General features: G+C 43.4%; 1 protein-coding gene across 12 annotated transcripts in view; it reads left to right on the top strand.

Moving 5' to 3' along the window:
* Positions 1 to 14,599, top strand: part of Zbtb20 (zinc finger and BTB domain containing 20) — a 760,216-nt gene that overhangs the window by 720,968 nt on the left and 24,649 nt on the right. For all 12 annotated transcript variants that reach the window (XM_027412659.2, XM_035444554.1, XM_027412661.2 and 9 more), the window contains one exon: positions 6,188 to 7,792. In XM_027412659.2, coding sequence (XP_027268460.1) covers positions 6,188 to 7,792 — 1,605 coding nt within the window. The remainder of the gene's footprint in view (positions 1 to 6,187; positions 7,793 to 14,599) is intronic.

Here is a 14,599-nt window from a genome sequence, read left to right as displayed (position 1 = left end):
TATTCTCATGCTAAGTCCTATCCCTGGACCCCTGCGGGTTATGGGACAGGCAGGGGCAAAGTTCCTATAAAACTGAGCACCAAACCCTCCACTACCCATTCTGCAGGCAGATTTCCTCTTGGGGACACGGCCCTGTTTCAGCCCCATCATTTGTGCTCTCACAGAACAGTCACTTAGAATAATTGCATCCTCACTGTCCTTAGGACAGTTCCTTCAGTGTTCCCAGTGAGTGTCATCACAGGCTGACTTTTTTACTCTGGTAGAAAGCCAGGTGGGTCGGTTATTCTTTTAAAATACTGTGAAGAGATCTATTTTTAATAACAGTTTTCTCTTTGCCATCAGTTTTATTGTCATTCCACTGTGGCTTTTCTTAAGTTGATGTGGCAATTTCAAATACACAAAAATCTATGTAAAGTTGTGTAGTTTTTTGAAGATTTGGGGTTTCCAGGGAAGGGAGGTTAGTCAGTTTGAGGGTGTTTGGAGTTTTTTTGTGGACTTTTTTTCTTGGTTATTTTGAATAGCCCAAATGCCTATTCAGTGCCAGTCTAGGAAAGAATAGAGTTAGCATTTTCACACCATTCCTTTCTATACAGTTCTTGAATACCATCTAATCAAGATTTGTTTTCAATGGGGGGACAAATCTACAGTAGGCTATTTCAAATTTATTCCATTGGAATCTATACATTAATGCCCATTGGATGAAAAGGACATGCTCACAAAAGCCTGGACTTTGCCTTACTGTGGCAGAAACTTTCCCACTGTATTCGTGTTAAAAATAAAAGCAAGCCTGGGAAAGGAACTGCCTGGGCATTGTGTGTGTGCTGGAGGAATGAGGCGTGCTTGAATGGAGAGGCAGCATTTCATCACATCTCTACCACTATCAGCTAAAGAGAAGTCAGCCTTTCACAGCAGCTCACTGCAGTGGGGGGCCAAGTGTACTCAGGGAGATGCTGAGAGTCTTGTCCATAGAAATCCAGAGGGCTGATACGGTCAGCTGGTATCTATGTAAAGCTTTACCTTTGACTCTGAGGTTTTTAGTGAAGTTGGTGAAAACAGTAATATAATACTCATATAGAATATATAGCAAATAACCTGATTGTTAGATTTGCTAAATCTTCAGTCCAGTTTGGTCAAAGAGTTTTCTCATAAAGGTGTGGTGTGGTGTGTGTGTGTGTGTGTGTGTGTGTGTGTGTGTGTGTGTGTGTGTGTGTGTGAATATGTAAGATAAAATAGATTTTTAATACTCTGTCCCTCATCTCTTATGCAATGTCTACCACAGTGCTCTCTCTCTCTCTTCTTCTCTCTCTCTCTCTTAATAACAAGAATGAGCATAGTCCTAGATCTTTGACAATTCAAGTGTCATTCCTCAAAGCACCAAGAAGTATGGGTTCTAATCCCAATTCTGCTGCTTGTTTGCTTGATGTATAGAACTTTGATCAAACTAGGTAGAAACTTTAGAACCATAACTTCCTCTTGCCTCAAACAGAAATAACAACAATGTCCTGAAAGTAATCAGAAAGCTTTTATGAGGTTTTACATAGGATAGTATTTCATACCAAGTAAAATGCTAATAGAGACATTAACCAGTGTAGCAATTGGGAAGGGGATGCTCCTGAATCCACTGAAGGAAGTATCTGTGTCATCTAACCTCTGCAGTGCAGTCCTTGTGACTGGCACCATGGTCACATAAGCATTGAAGAGATGCCTCTACCTGTGTAGACAGAGAAGTGTGCTAGTAAGCCCACCTTGCCCAGAGATGGTGACCTCCTGCTGTCTGTGGACAGCCAATTTGCCATTTGACTGCTCTTCTGCTTAAAGAAAAGAGAGGCTTCAGTGACAGTGAAATTCTATGTAGAGACTAATACATTTTAGGTCCAGGACAAGTTGTTTTAGTTCTCATAAATAAATAGATATTGTACACTCTCACATGCATGTGGATGATTTGTTTGTTTGTTTGTTTGTTTGTTTGTTTGTTTGTTTTTGAGACAGGGTTTCTCTTTGTAACTCTTGCTATCCTGGAACTCACTTTGTAAATCAGGCTAGCCTCTGCCTTCCTAGTGTTAGGATTAAAGGCGTGTGCCGCCACCATCCAACTGCATGTGGGTGTGTTTAAATTAGACAGATGACTGCATCTACAACGAAGCCTCCAAGCCTAGAAGCACAAAAACTGGAGGAAGTCTTTTTAAATTTTAACTTGAGAGCTGATGGTTGCCACAGCTGGATAGATGCCCTAATGCCAGCTCCCATATAGGGACAAAGCATGTGCTGTAGTGAAACTGTGGGGAGTGAAATCCAGAGTCACACCACCTAGGTTCATACAACAGCTCTACCTCTAGTTACCAGTGCAGCCTTGAGCACATTGCATAATTTCTGTGGTCTTGATTTCCCATTGTATAAATGGGAAGTGGAGCAATATGCATAGAGTTTGGACAGTGCTTGACAGACAATGAGGCTTGAAGAAAAGTTTGTCATTATTATTGTCCTTCTATATATAATGGGGGATTCATCCAGAAGTTGGAATATGATCTGTTGACTCTATTCATGGACATCCATTCCTGAATTATTGGGATCTTCATCTAGGTATATATTTTGTATTAACATAGTTATTGGGGATTTGCCATAATCACTCAATTGTGCAAATAGAATCTGTTTTATTAAGTAAAAAAAAAGTTGGAAAGTATATCCTAATACCATATTTCATACTCATTATAAACCTGATGGAAGTTGAAAGAGGTTCACTTATGCAGCGTGATGTAAATGGCATCACTGAATAGGATACATGGGTAGAGGGCACTTATGATGCTTAGACAGTATGAGAGTGATCAAGTGGAGCAAAGTTGAAAGTGGCAGAGCAGAGACAACCCTATAGCACAGGAGAAAGCCTAAGGAGGCAGATGTTTCTGCTGTGCACAGGCCAGTTCCTCTGGGGTTGCTTACAACAGGATCTAAATTACAATCCATGTGAGGGCTGCTTTGTTCTGAAAGCCCACTTACTTGGCCTCCCTCAACTTGATAGCTCAGTTATGTAGTATTCATAACTCTTCTCACCATTGTGACCAAATGCATGACAGAAAAAAAAAACTTAAGAGAGTGTCTTTGTTTGACTTCTGTTCCCATGATAAATACGATGACCCAAACTAACTTGGGGAGGAAAAGGTGTATGATGTTTTACAGCCTAGAGTTCATTGCTGAGGAAAGCTAAGTCAGGAATCAAGAAGTGAAACTGTGATCTGAATATATTGTATATAAAAAATATTTTTCAATTAAGAAAAAAAGGAAGGCAGGAAGGAAGGAAGGAGGGAGGGAGCCTGAAGGGTGGAACCAGAACCAGCAGGAACACTGTGTGTTGGTTTGAATAACAATGGCCCCAGTAGGCTCACATATTTGAATGCTTAGTGATCAGGGCATGGCACTGCTTGATAATGATTAGGAGCTGTGGCTTTGTTGGAGTAGGTGTGGCCTCGATGGAAGAAGTGTCTCCCTGGAGGAGGGCTTTGAGGTTTCAAAAGCCCAGGCCTAGCTCAGTATCTTTCTCTTGCTGCCTGTGGATCTAGATATGGAAGTATGAGCTAGTTCTCAAGCACCAAGTCTGCCTGTGTGCCGCCAAGGTCCCTGCCATGATGACAGTGGACTAAACTTCTGAAACTGTAAGCAAACCCCAATTAAATGCTTTATTCTATAAGAGTTGCCTTGGTCATGGTGTCTCCTCACAGCTATAGAACACTAAGACAACTTGCCTCCCAGCTCCTACTTAACCTAGTTTTTCATACTACCCAAGACCATCTGCCCAGGACTGGCTAGGCTCTCCATCAATTAGCAATCAAGAAAATAACCCCCTCCCCCATAACAACAGGTTAATCTGATGGAGGCAATTTCTCAATTTTGATTCCCTCTTCCCTGGTGTCTCTGGTTTATGTCAAATTGACAATAACTAACTAGGGTTGGGAGGAAGGATTTATCTTGGCTCATGGTTCCAGTCAGTTCAACCCATGCTTACTTGGCACCGTTGTAATAATGGACACGTGGCAGGAAAGCTTCTTCACTTCATTGTATACAGGAAGCAGAGAATTCAAGAAGCCACAGCAAGATCCAGCCCCAAAGGGCCCCAGGACCAGGGATTACTTCCTCCAGCCAGGCCAGATCTCCTACCTTTAACCACCTCCCCAAATAGGATCTTATTTTTAATCTATCAAGGGCTTAATCGGTTCATTAAGTCATAGTCTAGTCATCAATGATAATGCCCTCACAGACAGAACCAGAAGTGTTCCTCACTAATCTTTCAGGTATTAGACCCCCGGAAAACTCAGGTATCCGGGGTCCCAGGCCACAACCTCGGTCACCCCAATCACCAGGCAGATTCGAGAGCTTGCTGCAAACTGCATGAGGCTTTATTGTTTTTTAACAAGCTAACCCCATGTTAGCTCAGGTCTTTCACCCACCCGTCATGGCGGATGGCTCACAAAAGACAGCTCCAACCAGCTGCAGAGAGAGATCTTGTAGGGCAGCGTAAGGGGAGTGTCTAGGGGTACTCAGAGGCTCACAATTGGTGTGCCTCCAGGCTTGGAGGGCTTGCCCTGTGTTGATTGGTCAACTGGTTGTTATGGCCCATAGGCCCTCCCAGGGTGGTTGCTATGCTCTGTGCGTCATTGCTGTGCACTTGTCCGTAAAGCACACCCAGAGTCGTAAAGCATGGAGCCACCAGCTAACTTCTGATTGGTTCCTTGTCACGAGGCAGGCACCTAACCTCTAGTGACTAAGACAAGGTCATAGCGAGCACGTGTTACTGTCATGGCTGCCGAAATGGGGAGCTGGTCCTTCACAGGCACTTTTGAATCCAGTCATGTCTTCTGTCAAAAGAAAACATTGCAGATTGTGAAGTTACAAGTGTGATTCCGACTGAAGAATGACTTGTAGAAAGGTATTCTTGAGAGACATCTGAGAGGTGGGTAGTAAAATGGGAAATGCCTGGGACTGTGCCATAGCTGTCTGTTTTCTTCTCAGTACGAAGTGATGTTAACATTGTCACCTGGTTAAACAGCCTGAAACTAGGGTCGGCAGTTGATCAGAGTAGCAGAGCTTCCCCAAAGATTATTGTCTTCCTTCTGAGAGCCATCTAATGGTTGTACAAACTATCCTGTTGCTCAAAGTAAGCTTGTATCCCATCTCCAGTTTATTCCTGCTCTCCTGGCCTAACTCTTAACATTGCCCTCTTTCACTCTCGAAGTGCCCATTTTGAATAGTGTGTTCACACTGAGCACACCACATCTGGCCTTTAAAAACATTTCTTCTTTTACCTTAATTCCAATAATCAGGAGGCAGAGGCAGAGGCAGGCAGATCTTAGAATTCAAAGCCAGCCTGGGCTACATAGTGTGTTTCAGGATTGCCTGAATGACATAGTGAGAACCTATCTCAAAAAAAAAAAAAAAAAAAAAAAAAGAATAGAGAAAATTCTTCATTAAGCATCAACAGCACCTGTCTCAACCAGAACCATCCTTGAAAGTGCTCAGACTGAGGAGGATGGTAAGAAGAGAGTGTTGGTACCCAGAGCAGCCAGCTCCCTCTGCAAGCAGATTGCATTCTGTATCCCTCCATCATCTGGAAAGTGTGATGGAGGCTGTTTGGTAAACATCTTAGTCTAGGTTGAATTTTCCTAGAATTTTTGCATATATGTTATGGGATGTGATAATATGCCGTGTAAACCAGGGAGGGATTAATTTCTAAACTATGAATATTGTTGCTGCCTACTAATAAAAATAAGAAGCTTCAGTCACTTGAGGAGGGAGAATTAAACTTTCCCAGAGGAGTTGGGGATTAGGCAGTCCAAACTGAGGCAGAGTAGTCCCTGAACTAAAATGCACCTTTGCACACTCAGTCTTCAAGCCGCAGTTACAGGAATAGCAAGCAACAACCCATATGGTTATCCTTTCAGAAGACAACATCGCCTGAATTGGGGTGGGGGGGCAGGGGAATCAGTATGAATGTGATACTCAAATTAGCTGAGACACTAAGACCAGAGGTGGAGAGAAACTCATAGCTTTGGTTGCCTGGGCTATGTATGCAGCCTGCTCAGCTTGTGTATACATTTGCAAAGTTCTGGCTTTACTCTTCTAAGACCTGAGTGTTAGAAATGCAGTCAGCTAAATCTGACTGTGTGCCCTGTCTTGTGTTTGCCTCACTGTACTGCAGGTGACATCAGTTGCAAGGGGATGACCGAGCGCATTCACAGCATCAACCTTCACAACTTCAGCAATTCCGTGCTCGAGACCCTCAACGAGCAGCGCAACCGTGGCCACTTCTGTGACGTGACGGTTCGCATCCACGGAAGCATGCTGCGCGCACACCGCTGCGTGCTGGCAGCCGGCAGCCCCTTCTTCCAAGACAAGCTGCTGCTGGGCTACAGCGACATCGAAATCCCATCGGTGGTGTCAGTACAGTCGGTGCAAAAGCTCATTGACTTCATGTACAGCGGTGTGCTGCGAGTCTCACAGTCGGAAGCTCTACAGATCCTCACAGCCGCCAGCATCCTGCAGATCAAAACAGTCATAGATGAGTGCACACGCATCGTGTCACAAAATGTGGGCGATGTGTTCCCGGGCATCCAGGATTCTGGCCAGGACACACCAAGAGGCACACCAGAGTCAGGCACATCTGGCCAGAGCAGTGACACAGAATCAGGATACCTGCAGAGCCATCCACAACACAGTGTGGACCGCATCTACTCGGCACTGTACGCTTGTTCCATGCAGAATGGCAGCGGCGAGCGCTCTTTCTACAGCGGTGCAGTGGTCAGCCACCACGAAACTGCACTCGGCCTGCCCCGTGACCACCACATGGAAGACCCCAGCTGGATCACACGCATCCATGAGCGCTCCCAGCAGATGGAGCGCTACCTGTCCACCACCCCTGAGACCACGCACTGCCGCAAGCAGCCCCGGCCTGTGCGCATCCAGACCCTGGTGGGCAACATCCACATCAAGCAGGAAATGGAAGATGACTATGACTACTATGGGCAGCAGAGGGTGCAGATCCTAGAACGCAATGAATCGGAGGAGTGCACGGAAGACACCGACCAGGCCGAGGGCACAGAGAGTGAGCCCAAAGGTGAAAGCTTTGATTCCGGGGTCAGCTCCTCTATTGGCACCGAACCTGACTCAGTGGAACAACAGTTTGGGGCAGGAGCCACAAGGGAGGGTCAGGCAGAACCCGCCCAACCTGAGCAGGCAGCAGAAGCCTCAACTGAGGGCAGTGCCCAGCCAAACCAGCTAGAAACAGGTGCCTCCTCTCCAGAGAGAAGCAACGAGGTGGAGATGGACAACACAGTGATCACTGTCAGTAACAGCTCTGATAAGGGTGTCCTACAACAGCCTTCAGTCAACACATCCATTGGGCAGCCATTGCCAAGTACCCAGCTCTATTTACGCCAGACAGAAACGCTCACCAGCAACCTGAGGATGCCTCTGACCTTGACCAGCAACACACAGGTCATTGGTACAGCTGGCAACACCTACCTGCCAGCCCTCTTCACTACCCAGCCCGCGGGCAGTGGCCCCAAGCCTTTTCTCTTCAGCCTGCCACAGCCCCTCACAGGCCAGCAGACCCAGTTTGTGACAGTGTCCCAGCCCGGCCTGTCCACCTTTACTGCACAGCTGCCAGCGCCACAGCCCCTGGCATCATCTGCAGGCCACAGCACAGCCAGTGGGCAAGGCGAAAAAAAGCCTTATGAGTGTACTCTCTGCAACAAGACTTTCACAGCCAAACAGAACTATGTCAAGCACATGTTCGTCCATACAGGTGAGTGCCACTTCCCTGAAGGCTAGGCACTGGGGGTCTGGAGGGCTGTGGGAGGGGCAGAACAGGAGGACAGGCAGAAGGAAGGCTTGGAGTCATACTTCAGATGTCAAAGAAACCCCACCATGGGCCCCTTCTATCAGTCTAGCTCTATCCATCAGAGTAATAAAGTACCCGAATCATAAAAGCCTTTTATGAAAAAGGGATGCCCTAGGACTGTGCAGCCTTTAGAAAAGAAGAATCAGGGCATCTTATTCTATTCAAGTACCTGAGTTTTGGAGGCGACACAGCGTAGATTCAAAGCCTGCTCTTTGGAGACAGACTGCTCAGCCTAGAATTTGGGCCCAGCTGCTTACTACTAAACTGTGCCACCTTGGAAGGAATCACTTAACTACTTTAAAGTTTGCTTTCGCTCAAGAGAGACAGAGAGGGAGAGGGACAGGGAGAGGGAGAGGGGAGAGAGAGAGAGAGAGAGAGAGAGAGAGAGAGAGAGAGAGAGAGAGAGTTGTAGTAATGCTGCTAATGCTCCTTCCTTGAACTGCTTCTGAGAATTATATTAACACATGTGATTTAAAGGTGTTCCTAGCACAGTAAGTACTGTATAAGTTATACCTATTATTACCATTGTTATTAAGATGGCTGGGAAGAGGAGACATTAAGTTTATTCTATTTGTCTCCAAAAAAAAAAAAAAAAAAAAAAAAAAGAATTGGGCCATTGAAAGCTCTACAGAGAGTCTTTCAACTAAATAAAAGGTTGAACAGGCCAAACTGCTCTGAGCTGTTTGCTTCTCCAAAGGACTGGACTCCTGTAATTTGAAGAGAGAATGGATTGTTTCATACAGATACTGCCCAGAGGACTTGGGAGAGATAGTGGTTCCCTGGACTCCACCACTCCAGAGATAGAGATCTGCAGACTTCTGAGCCTGCCCTTTCCCTAGCTCTATAGAAACTAGAGATCATCTGTGTGGTTATGGCTTCACATAGGTTCTCTTAGAACTAAAATCAAGGACTGAAACAACAATCATAATATTTGAAATTCTTACAAGAGCTACTCTTCCTGGCAAAGTTTTGAGTCTAGAATAGTTATGTTAAATAAAATCATTTGTCAGGGAGTACTTACATACTTGAATTGTAATGCAGGGGGTGGGGAGGAATTCACTCCTCAGAGCAGGCTTATATCTCTCATCAGGCTAGCACAAATCTAAGAGATAAGGGTATAAAGCATGTACATTTCAATAGAGAACTGGAAGAAAAGGGAAACCATTGATATATAAAAACACTATATATGCAACTGAGCAACTGAAACATTGCCTAAGCTGAACTTTGCCTCCTTTGTAGTTCAGTCTAAGGCAGGGCATGATGTTAAGTATATGTGGCTTTATGTCAATTACTTGTGCTTAAATTTTAGTTTTCACACCTCCAAATAAACATAGAGATTCATTACTGAACTAAGAAAGAAAATTAGGTAGTGATAAGTCACTATGTTTACTTAGGGCAAAGGAAAATGCAGGGATAACCTGAAATCAATCAAGTGAGTTAACCAAACAGCATTTTTTAGTTATGGAGTATTATATGGTAAATGTGCTCTCATTTTTTAGTTATGGAGTATTATATGGTAAATGTGCTCTCATTTTTTAGTTATGGAGTATTATATGGTAAATGTGCTCTCAAGTAGTTTTATCCTTTCCACCAAAAAACAGCAGATTTAACAGCCATGAAAATTAAGAATTAGCAGAAGTGGGAGAGCCACATGTGCAAGTGTCTCTTTAGCCAAAGTTGGCATTGTTCATCTTGGATCATGTACATATCTTCTTTCCTCTTTAGTGAGTGTCTTCTACAGTCCCATCATACAGAAACATACAGATCCCGTTAGATTATGTGCTGAAATAGGTCTTAAATTTGCAATATAAAACACTTGTCCTACTCCAAGTTGTCTTTTCAATATATAAATGCATTTCTCCAGTAGATTCACCAAGGAATCTTGTAGTTAATCCAAATAAGTGGTTTTGCCTGTGATAAAAATCAGCAATGGTTTTGCACACCTATTATATACAGAAGCAAACAGCTATAGATAAAGTCATTCTTATAAACTTGAGCTGTATTCAAAGTGTGGTCCCCACAATGCAGTAAATGACTAAGGTCCTCAGTAAATTCTGAAGCTGTTTAAAATGTATATAATACAGACACATCTGGAAAAGAGTCTTATACCTATGCCAACAAGGCATTTAGTTCTGTAAAAAACAATTCTTTGCCCTTTCATTCTAGAGTTATTTGGCACTGTCAGTTTGGAAAGTACATCTGCATTTCAATATTAAACATGGTAGCAAAGGAAATAGAGAAAAAGAAAGGTAGCACCAGCCATCCTTCATGGGACAAAGCAGGGTTCTTCCTCACTTTTCTCATCAAGAGATAGAACAGAGGTCAAAATAAAGAAGAGAGGGGGATCAGAAGCCAGAGTTGGTGTTGCCATGGATATCAAGGCAAACAACATAGCAGGGTGTCATATATTTTATCTGGAAACTCCAGGTGGAACTTTCTTTTAAGATCCAAACTTAGGGCATTTTACTTAAAAAAAATCTATAAATGAATATGGGCTAGCATATGTAGTTTCTTAGCAAATGTTTGTTGAGTGAGTATGTAAATGAATGTTCAAAAATGTGGACATGCTTTCCAGGAGAACTTAATTCAAGGAACTTATACATAAATGCATTCTTTTCTCTGCACGACTTTTAGATTTCTTTCTTTAAAAAAATAGTTTTAGAATATATTGTGGGGTATCTACATTCCCACTTGTGGTTTCTCACCAACAAATTATGGTTCTTTGGCTTTTTTTTTTTCTGAATCATATTATCAACAGCCCATTCGTTGGTGATGCTTTTTAGCCCATTGATATCCTTTGCACTTAAGATAATTCTGCTCATTTCTTTGGAAACTCAGCTTTTTCAGCCATGAATTCAGTGTGCAAAGAGTAATAGCTATAACATGTCAGTGTTAGCAAGGGAGACACAAGACGGTGTTTGACTTGTCCTGTCAAGATAGTGAATATAGTTTTAGAGGATTAAAGCCTTGTTTTACCACTTTGTTACTCTAAGTGACTTGAAGTTCTAGTTTGAACCTGTATCACAGTTTTTTTGGTCTTAATAATAGATTACTCTGAAAATTAAGTAATAGTTACAAAAGCAGTGGACTATAAATGCTGTAACATTATCACAGCCACTTAGGATAGACACTACAGAAACATCATGCATTTTCCAGAAAGATCTAGGGGAAGGAACTACTCACAGTGGGAAGGGGAATTAGCAGGGTAGGTGCTGGCTTACCTTACTTACTCTCTAAGCTATTGTTCATTTGTTGGGTGATCTTGGGGATATTAGCACAAAAGTAACAGGAGATACCATTTTCTGGGGTATTAATATCCACCTCACTCATACCACTCTAAGAGGTCAGACAATATAGACAAAGTTCCCTGGGTATTTAAAATTCTGCTTACCACCAAGATACCTGAATTGTCAGTGAAGCCAAAGAAGTTCGTGAATGTGTATATCCCCATTTGGCAGTCCTTCCTAGACGGCCAGCAGGGACTAGGCAGAAAGGCCAGCAGGGACCATACCAACTCTTCCTGTTACTACATGTCTTCCTTCTCCTCTGGATGGAGAGCAGCTGTGCAGCCAGTGAAATCACCACGCTGTTGGGTTTGAACATACCCACTGTTGGTACCAAGCCTTTTCCTGTTTTCTGGTCCAGTCTTCATTTCTCCCATTTGGTGGACCTGTATTTCCCAGAACACCTCTATTCTCTCGTCTCCTACCTTCCTTGCTGCTTTATTCCTCACCAAGCATCCTGTCTTGGTTTTCTGACCTCCAACAATCCCCACTGTGCTCACCGAAAAGAGGGTAGGTATTTTGTGCTACAGCAGAAGATGGAGAGGCAGAGACAGTGGGAGACACAGGTAGAGCTGAAAATTGCATGTACTGTCCTTTACACAGCCCAGGAAAAGCCTGACTAGAATAAGAAATAATCAGTAGAATAAATGAGTTCTTGCTGAGCCCCCAGTGCTAAGATCACAATGCAGACTTAGGATGCCTCAGCCTGTTACGATGGCTTCCACTGAAATGGTGTGAACCCTCTATACCTACTTACTAGTCATTATCTTCCTCTTTCTGTTTCTCCTTGCCTGTCATAATAGAGATAAGTGTCAGAGCTGGTCCTTGAGGAGTTAAAGAGCTGGCATTGAAAAACTGAGCAAAACATAAACTTTCACCACTCCATCCTCAAAAAGCCAGTATAAGCCTCTCCCTTGGTTCTTCACGTGCTGGTTGGCTTCTCAGCCTCCAGTGCTCAGTTGCTGATGGGCAGGAAATACCCTGCCTGTGCTTTGGGTTGATACTTTGTTTGTAGGATCACTTCTTTCATTAACATGGTTAAGTAAGAGTAGGCTATATGCTTCACTTTTAATTGCTAGCTTCCACCAGAAGAGCCTGCTTTAGGGATCATCTGAAAATTTATTTGCTTTGTTTTGGTTTGGCTTTTGTTTAACTCAGGATTTACTTTCTTGTGCAGTGAAGTGACTTCTCAGTTGGTTTACTTTATCCTCGGTTCCTGCAGGCTGGATGGAACAGTTTAGCTTTCCTTAAAATGACCTGTACTTTGTGCTAAGTGCCTCATCATTTTTCAAAACAAGTTCACATATGTACTTTTGGAGCTATTATTAAGATAAAGATAAGGAAACCAAGGCTTAAAGAGCTTAGATAACATGCCCAGGTCCCTTAGCCAAGAAAGAGAATTCATCTGAGTCCTTCAGAATGGGTCACTTTAAAGTAAAGGGCTCCTTATGCCTGCTGTCCTTCGTGTTATGGTTCAGATTTGCTCTTTGCATTTTGTGACCTTTCCTAACAGCCAAGACTTGCTGATGTGAACCATAGGCTCAAACCCAGAAAGCCATCTGTGACTGTTTATCATCTTCACCTCACGTTTCTCCACTTGGAGAGCCACATTCTTCAGACCAATCACTTCATGATTAGTGCCCTGTTGCCTTTAAGGTTCGATAAAGTAATATGTAGGAAAGGAAGATGATAAGGAAATGTTATGATTCCTGATGAGTGAAGTTTGAAGTCCTTCCACATAAGAAGGGCAGGTGTGGGCAGATGGCTGCAGTGAAAAGTCAGGCAAGCCCTGAAATGCCCAGCTCCATCATCTCAGCTCTGGAGTACTAGAGAGCACCTCCCTCAGAGAGGCTCCCAGGGGCTTTCTGCCACTTCTCTCATTAGCACTCCATTTCCCTGTGGCAGGGTAGATCACCGGATACTTTGCCCTATTTAAAAGTGTGGGACTGCCCAAGTATTGAGCAATTAAGCAGGTTGCCCTCAGGTCATTTGCTGACAAGGCCAGGACTAGAGGCCTCGGGGTTGTGGACCACCCTAAAATGAAGACCAGTAAATCCACAGAGCCACAGCAAGGGTTTGGTCCAATTTGTCACTTACAGAAGGCAAAACAAACCCAGAGAGATGAAAACACTTAAAAAGCCCAGGGTCACACAAGTAATTACTGGCATAACCATACTACATGCATACAAACAACGTACATATATATGAGATGGAGGGCAAGATGACAACTGTGAAGAATCAATTTCTAGTTGGATGAGAAGGGTGTGAAAGGAAAGAGCCTTGATCAGTGACCTTGCCTGGAGGAAAAGCAGTCAGAGGTGAAAGGTGCAAACAGCAAGAGCATTTTAACAGGGAGTTTCACCTTCCTACCAGCCAAAATACCATCTGCAATTTAAGGCAGGCTTCCCATTAAAGGTGACAGGTGGACATGTTTTAAGAGATAGTTGGCCAGCTTCTCATAGCCACTATAAATTGTACTGAAAGCACAAGGATAGCAAAGACCAGCTGAGTTGCAAGCATGTTTACAGCTGACAGAAATGCCTCAACTGAAAATAGCACGCATGATTATCTTTAAGGGAATCTCTCATTTACAAAAGCTTTACCAATGTAAACACTATGCATAGGCTGAGCTCTTTAGCAAGCTGGCCTTATTAGCAATAAGTCCTCCCCAGATTCTCCTATTGGAATCTAAAAATTAAATTATTCTCTTGTAGCCCTGGGATCCTGTACATCATACTTCCCCATTAGAATTCTTCAACTCAAGCCCCCTGATGTATAAAATAGAAAGAAAATTGTCTCGAGAGAAAGTTGCACAAGGTGAAACATAAATATGAAGCATTTGCTCCAGCAGCTGGTGTAATAAATATCCAGTGCATAGGTGTTTGTTTTATTGCTATCGTTACCATGACACATCAAGCTCCTTCCCAATGTAAAGATGAGAACAATGGTCAAGGCCCTTGTGTAAATGGGGGTTAACTCAGTTTGAGGAGCACATCCCTTGTCCTGCTGCCCATTTCAGATGCCTGAAACATTACCTTAGAGGGTCTCAGACTTGAGGTTTTGGGCAACTCTGAAGCAAATGCCTACTTCAGGCTATCAGTAATGAGGTGGAAGAGGTGGGCCATGCTCTTTAGAGAGTTCATACCGACCATCAAAATCAGAAAGTAGCAAGTGTTGAAAGCCAGTACTACTAACAAAAACTAGTCTTTAAGCAATTATCCAAAGTGTTGTCCCAGACTGACAGGCTTTTCTTCTAGAAGGGTCCCTCATGTCACCATCCAGTGACTAGTCTCGCCTTGCTATTTTTAACTAGCAAGATCATTTGGTTTCAGAGCCAGTGGTAGACAAAGCACACAAGAAAGAAGGGCTTGTGCCAGTTGGCTAAGAAAAAAAAAATAGACAGAAAAAAAAAAAAAACTATTTTAGA

The sequence above is a fragment of the Cricetulus griseus genome, chromosome 4 (assembly GCF_003668045.3).
Source record: "Cricetulus griseus strain 17A/GY chromosome 4, alternate assembly CriGri-PICRH-1.0, whole genome shotgun sequence".
NCBI classification, from domain to species: domain Eukaryota; kingdom Metazoa; phylum Chordata; class Mammalia; order Rodentia; family Cricetidae; genus Cricetulus; species Cricetulus griseus.
This window is presented reverse-complemented; position numbering and strand designations above follow the sequence as displayed.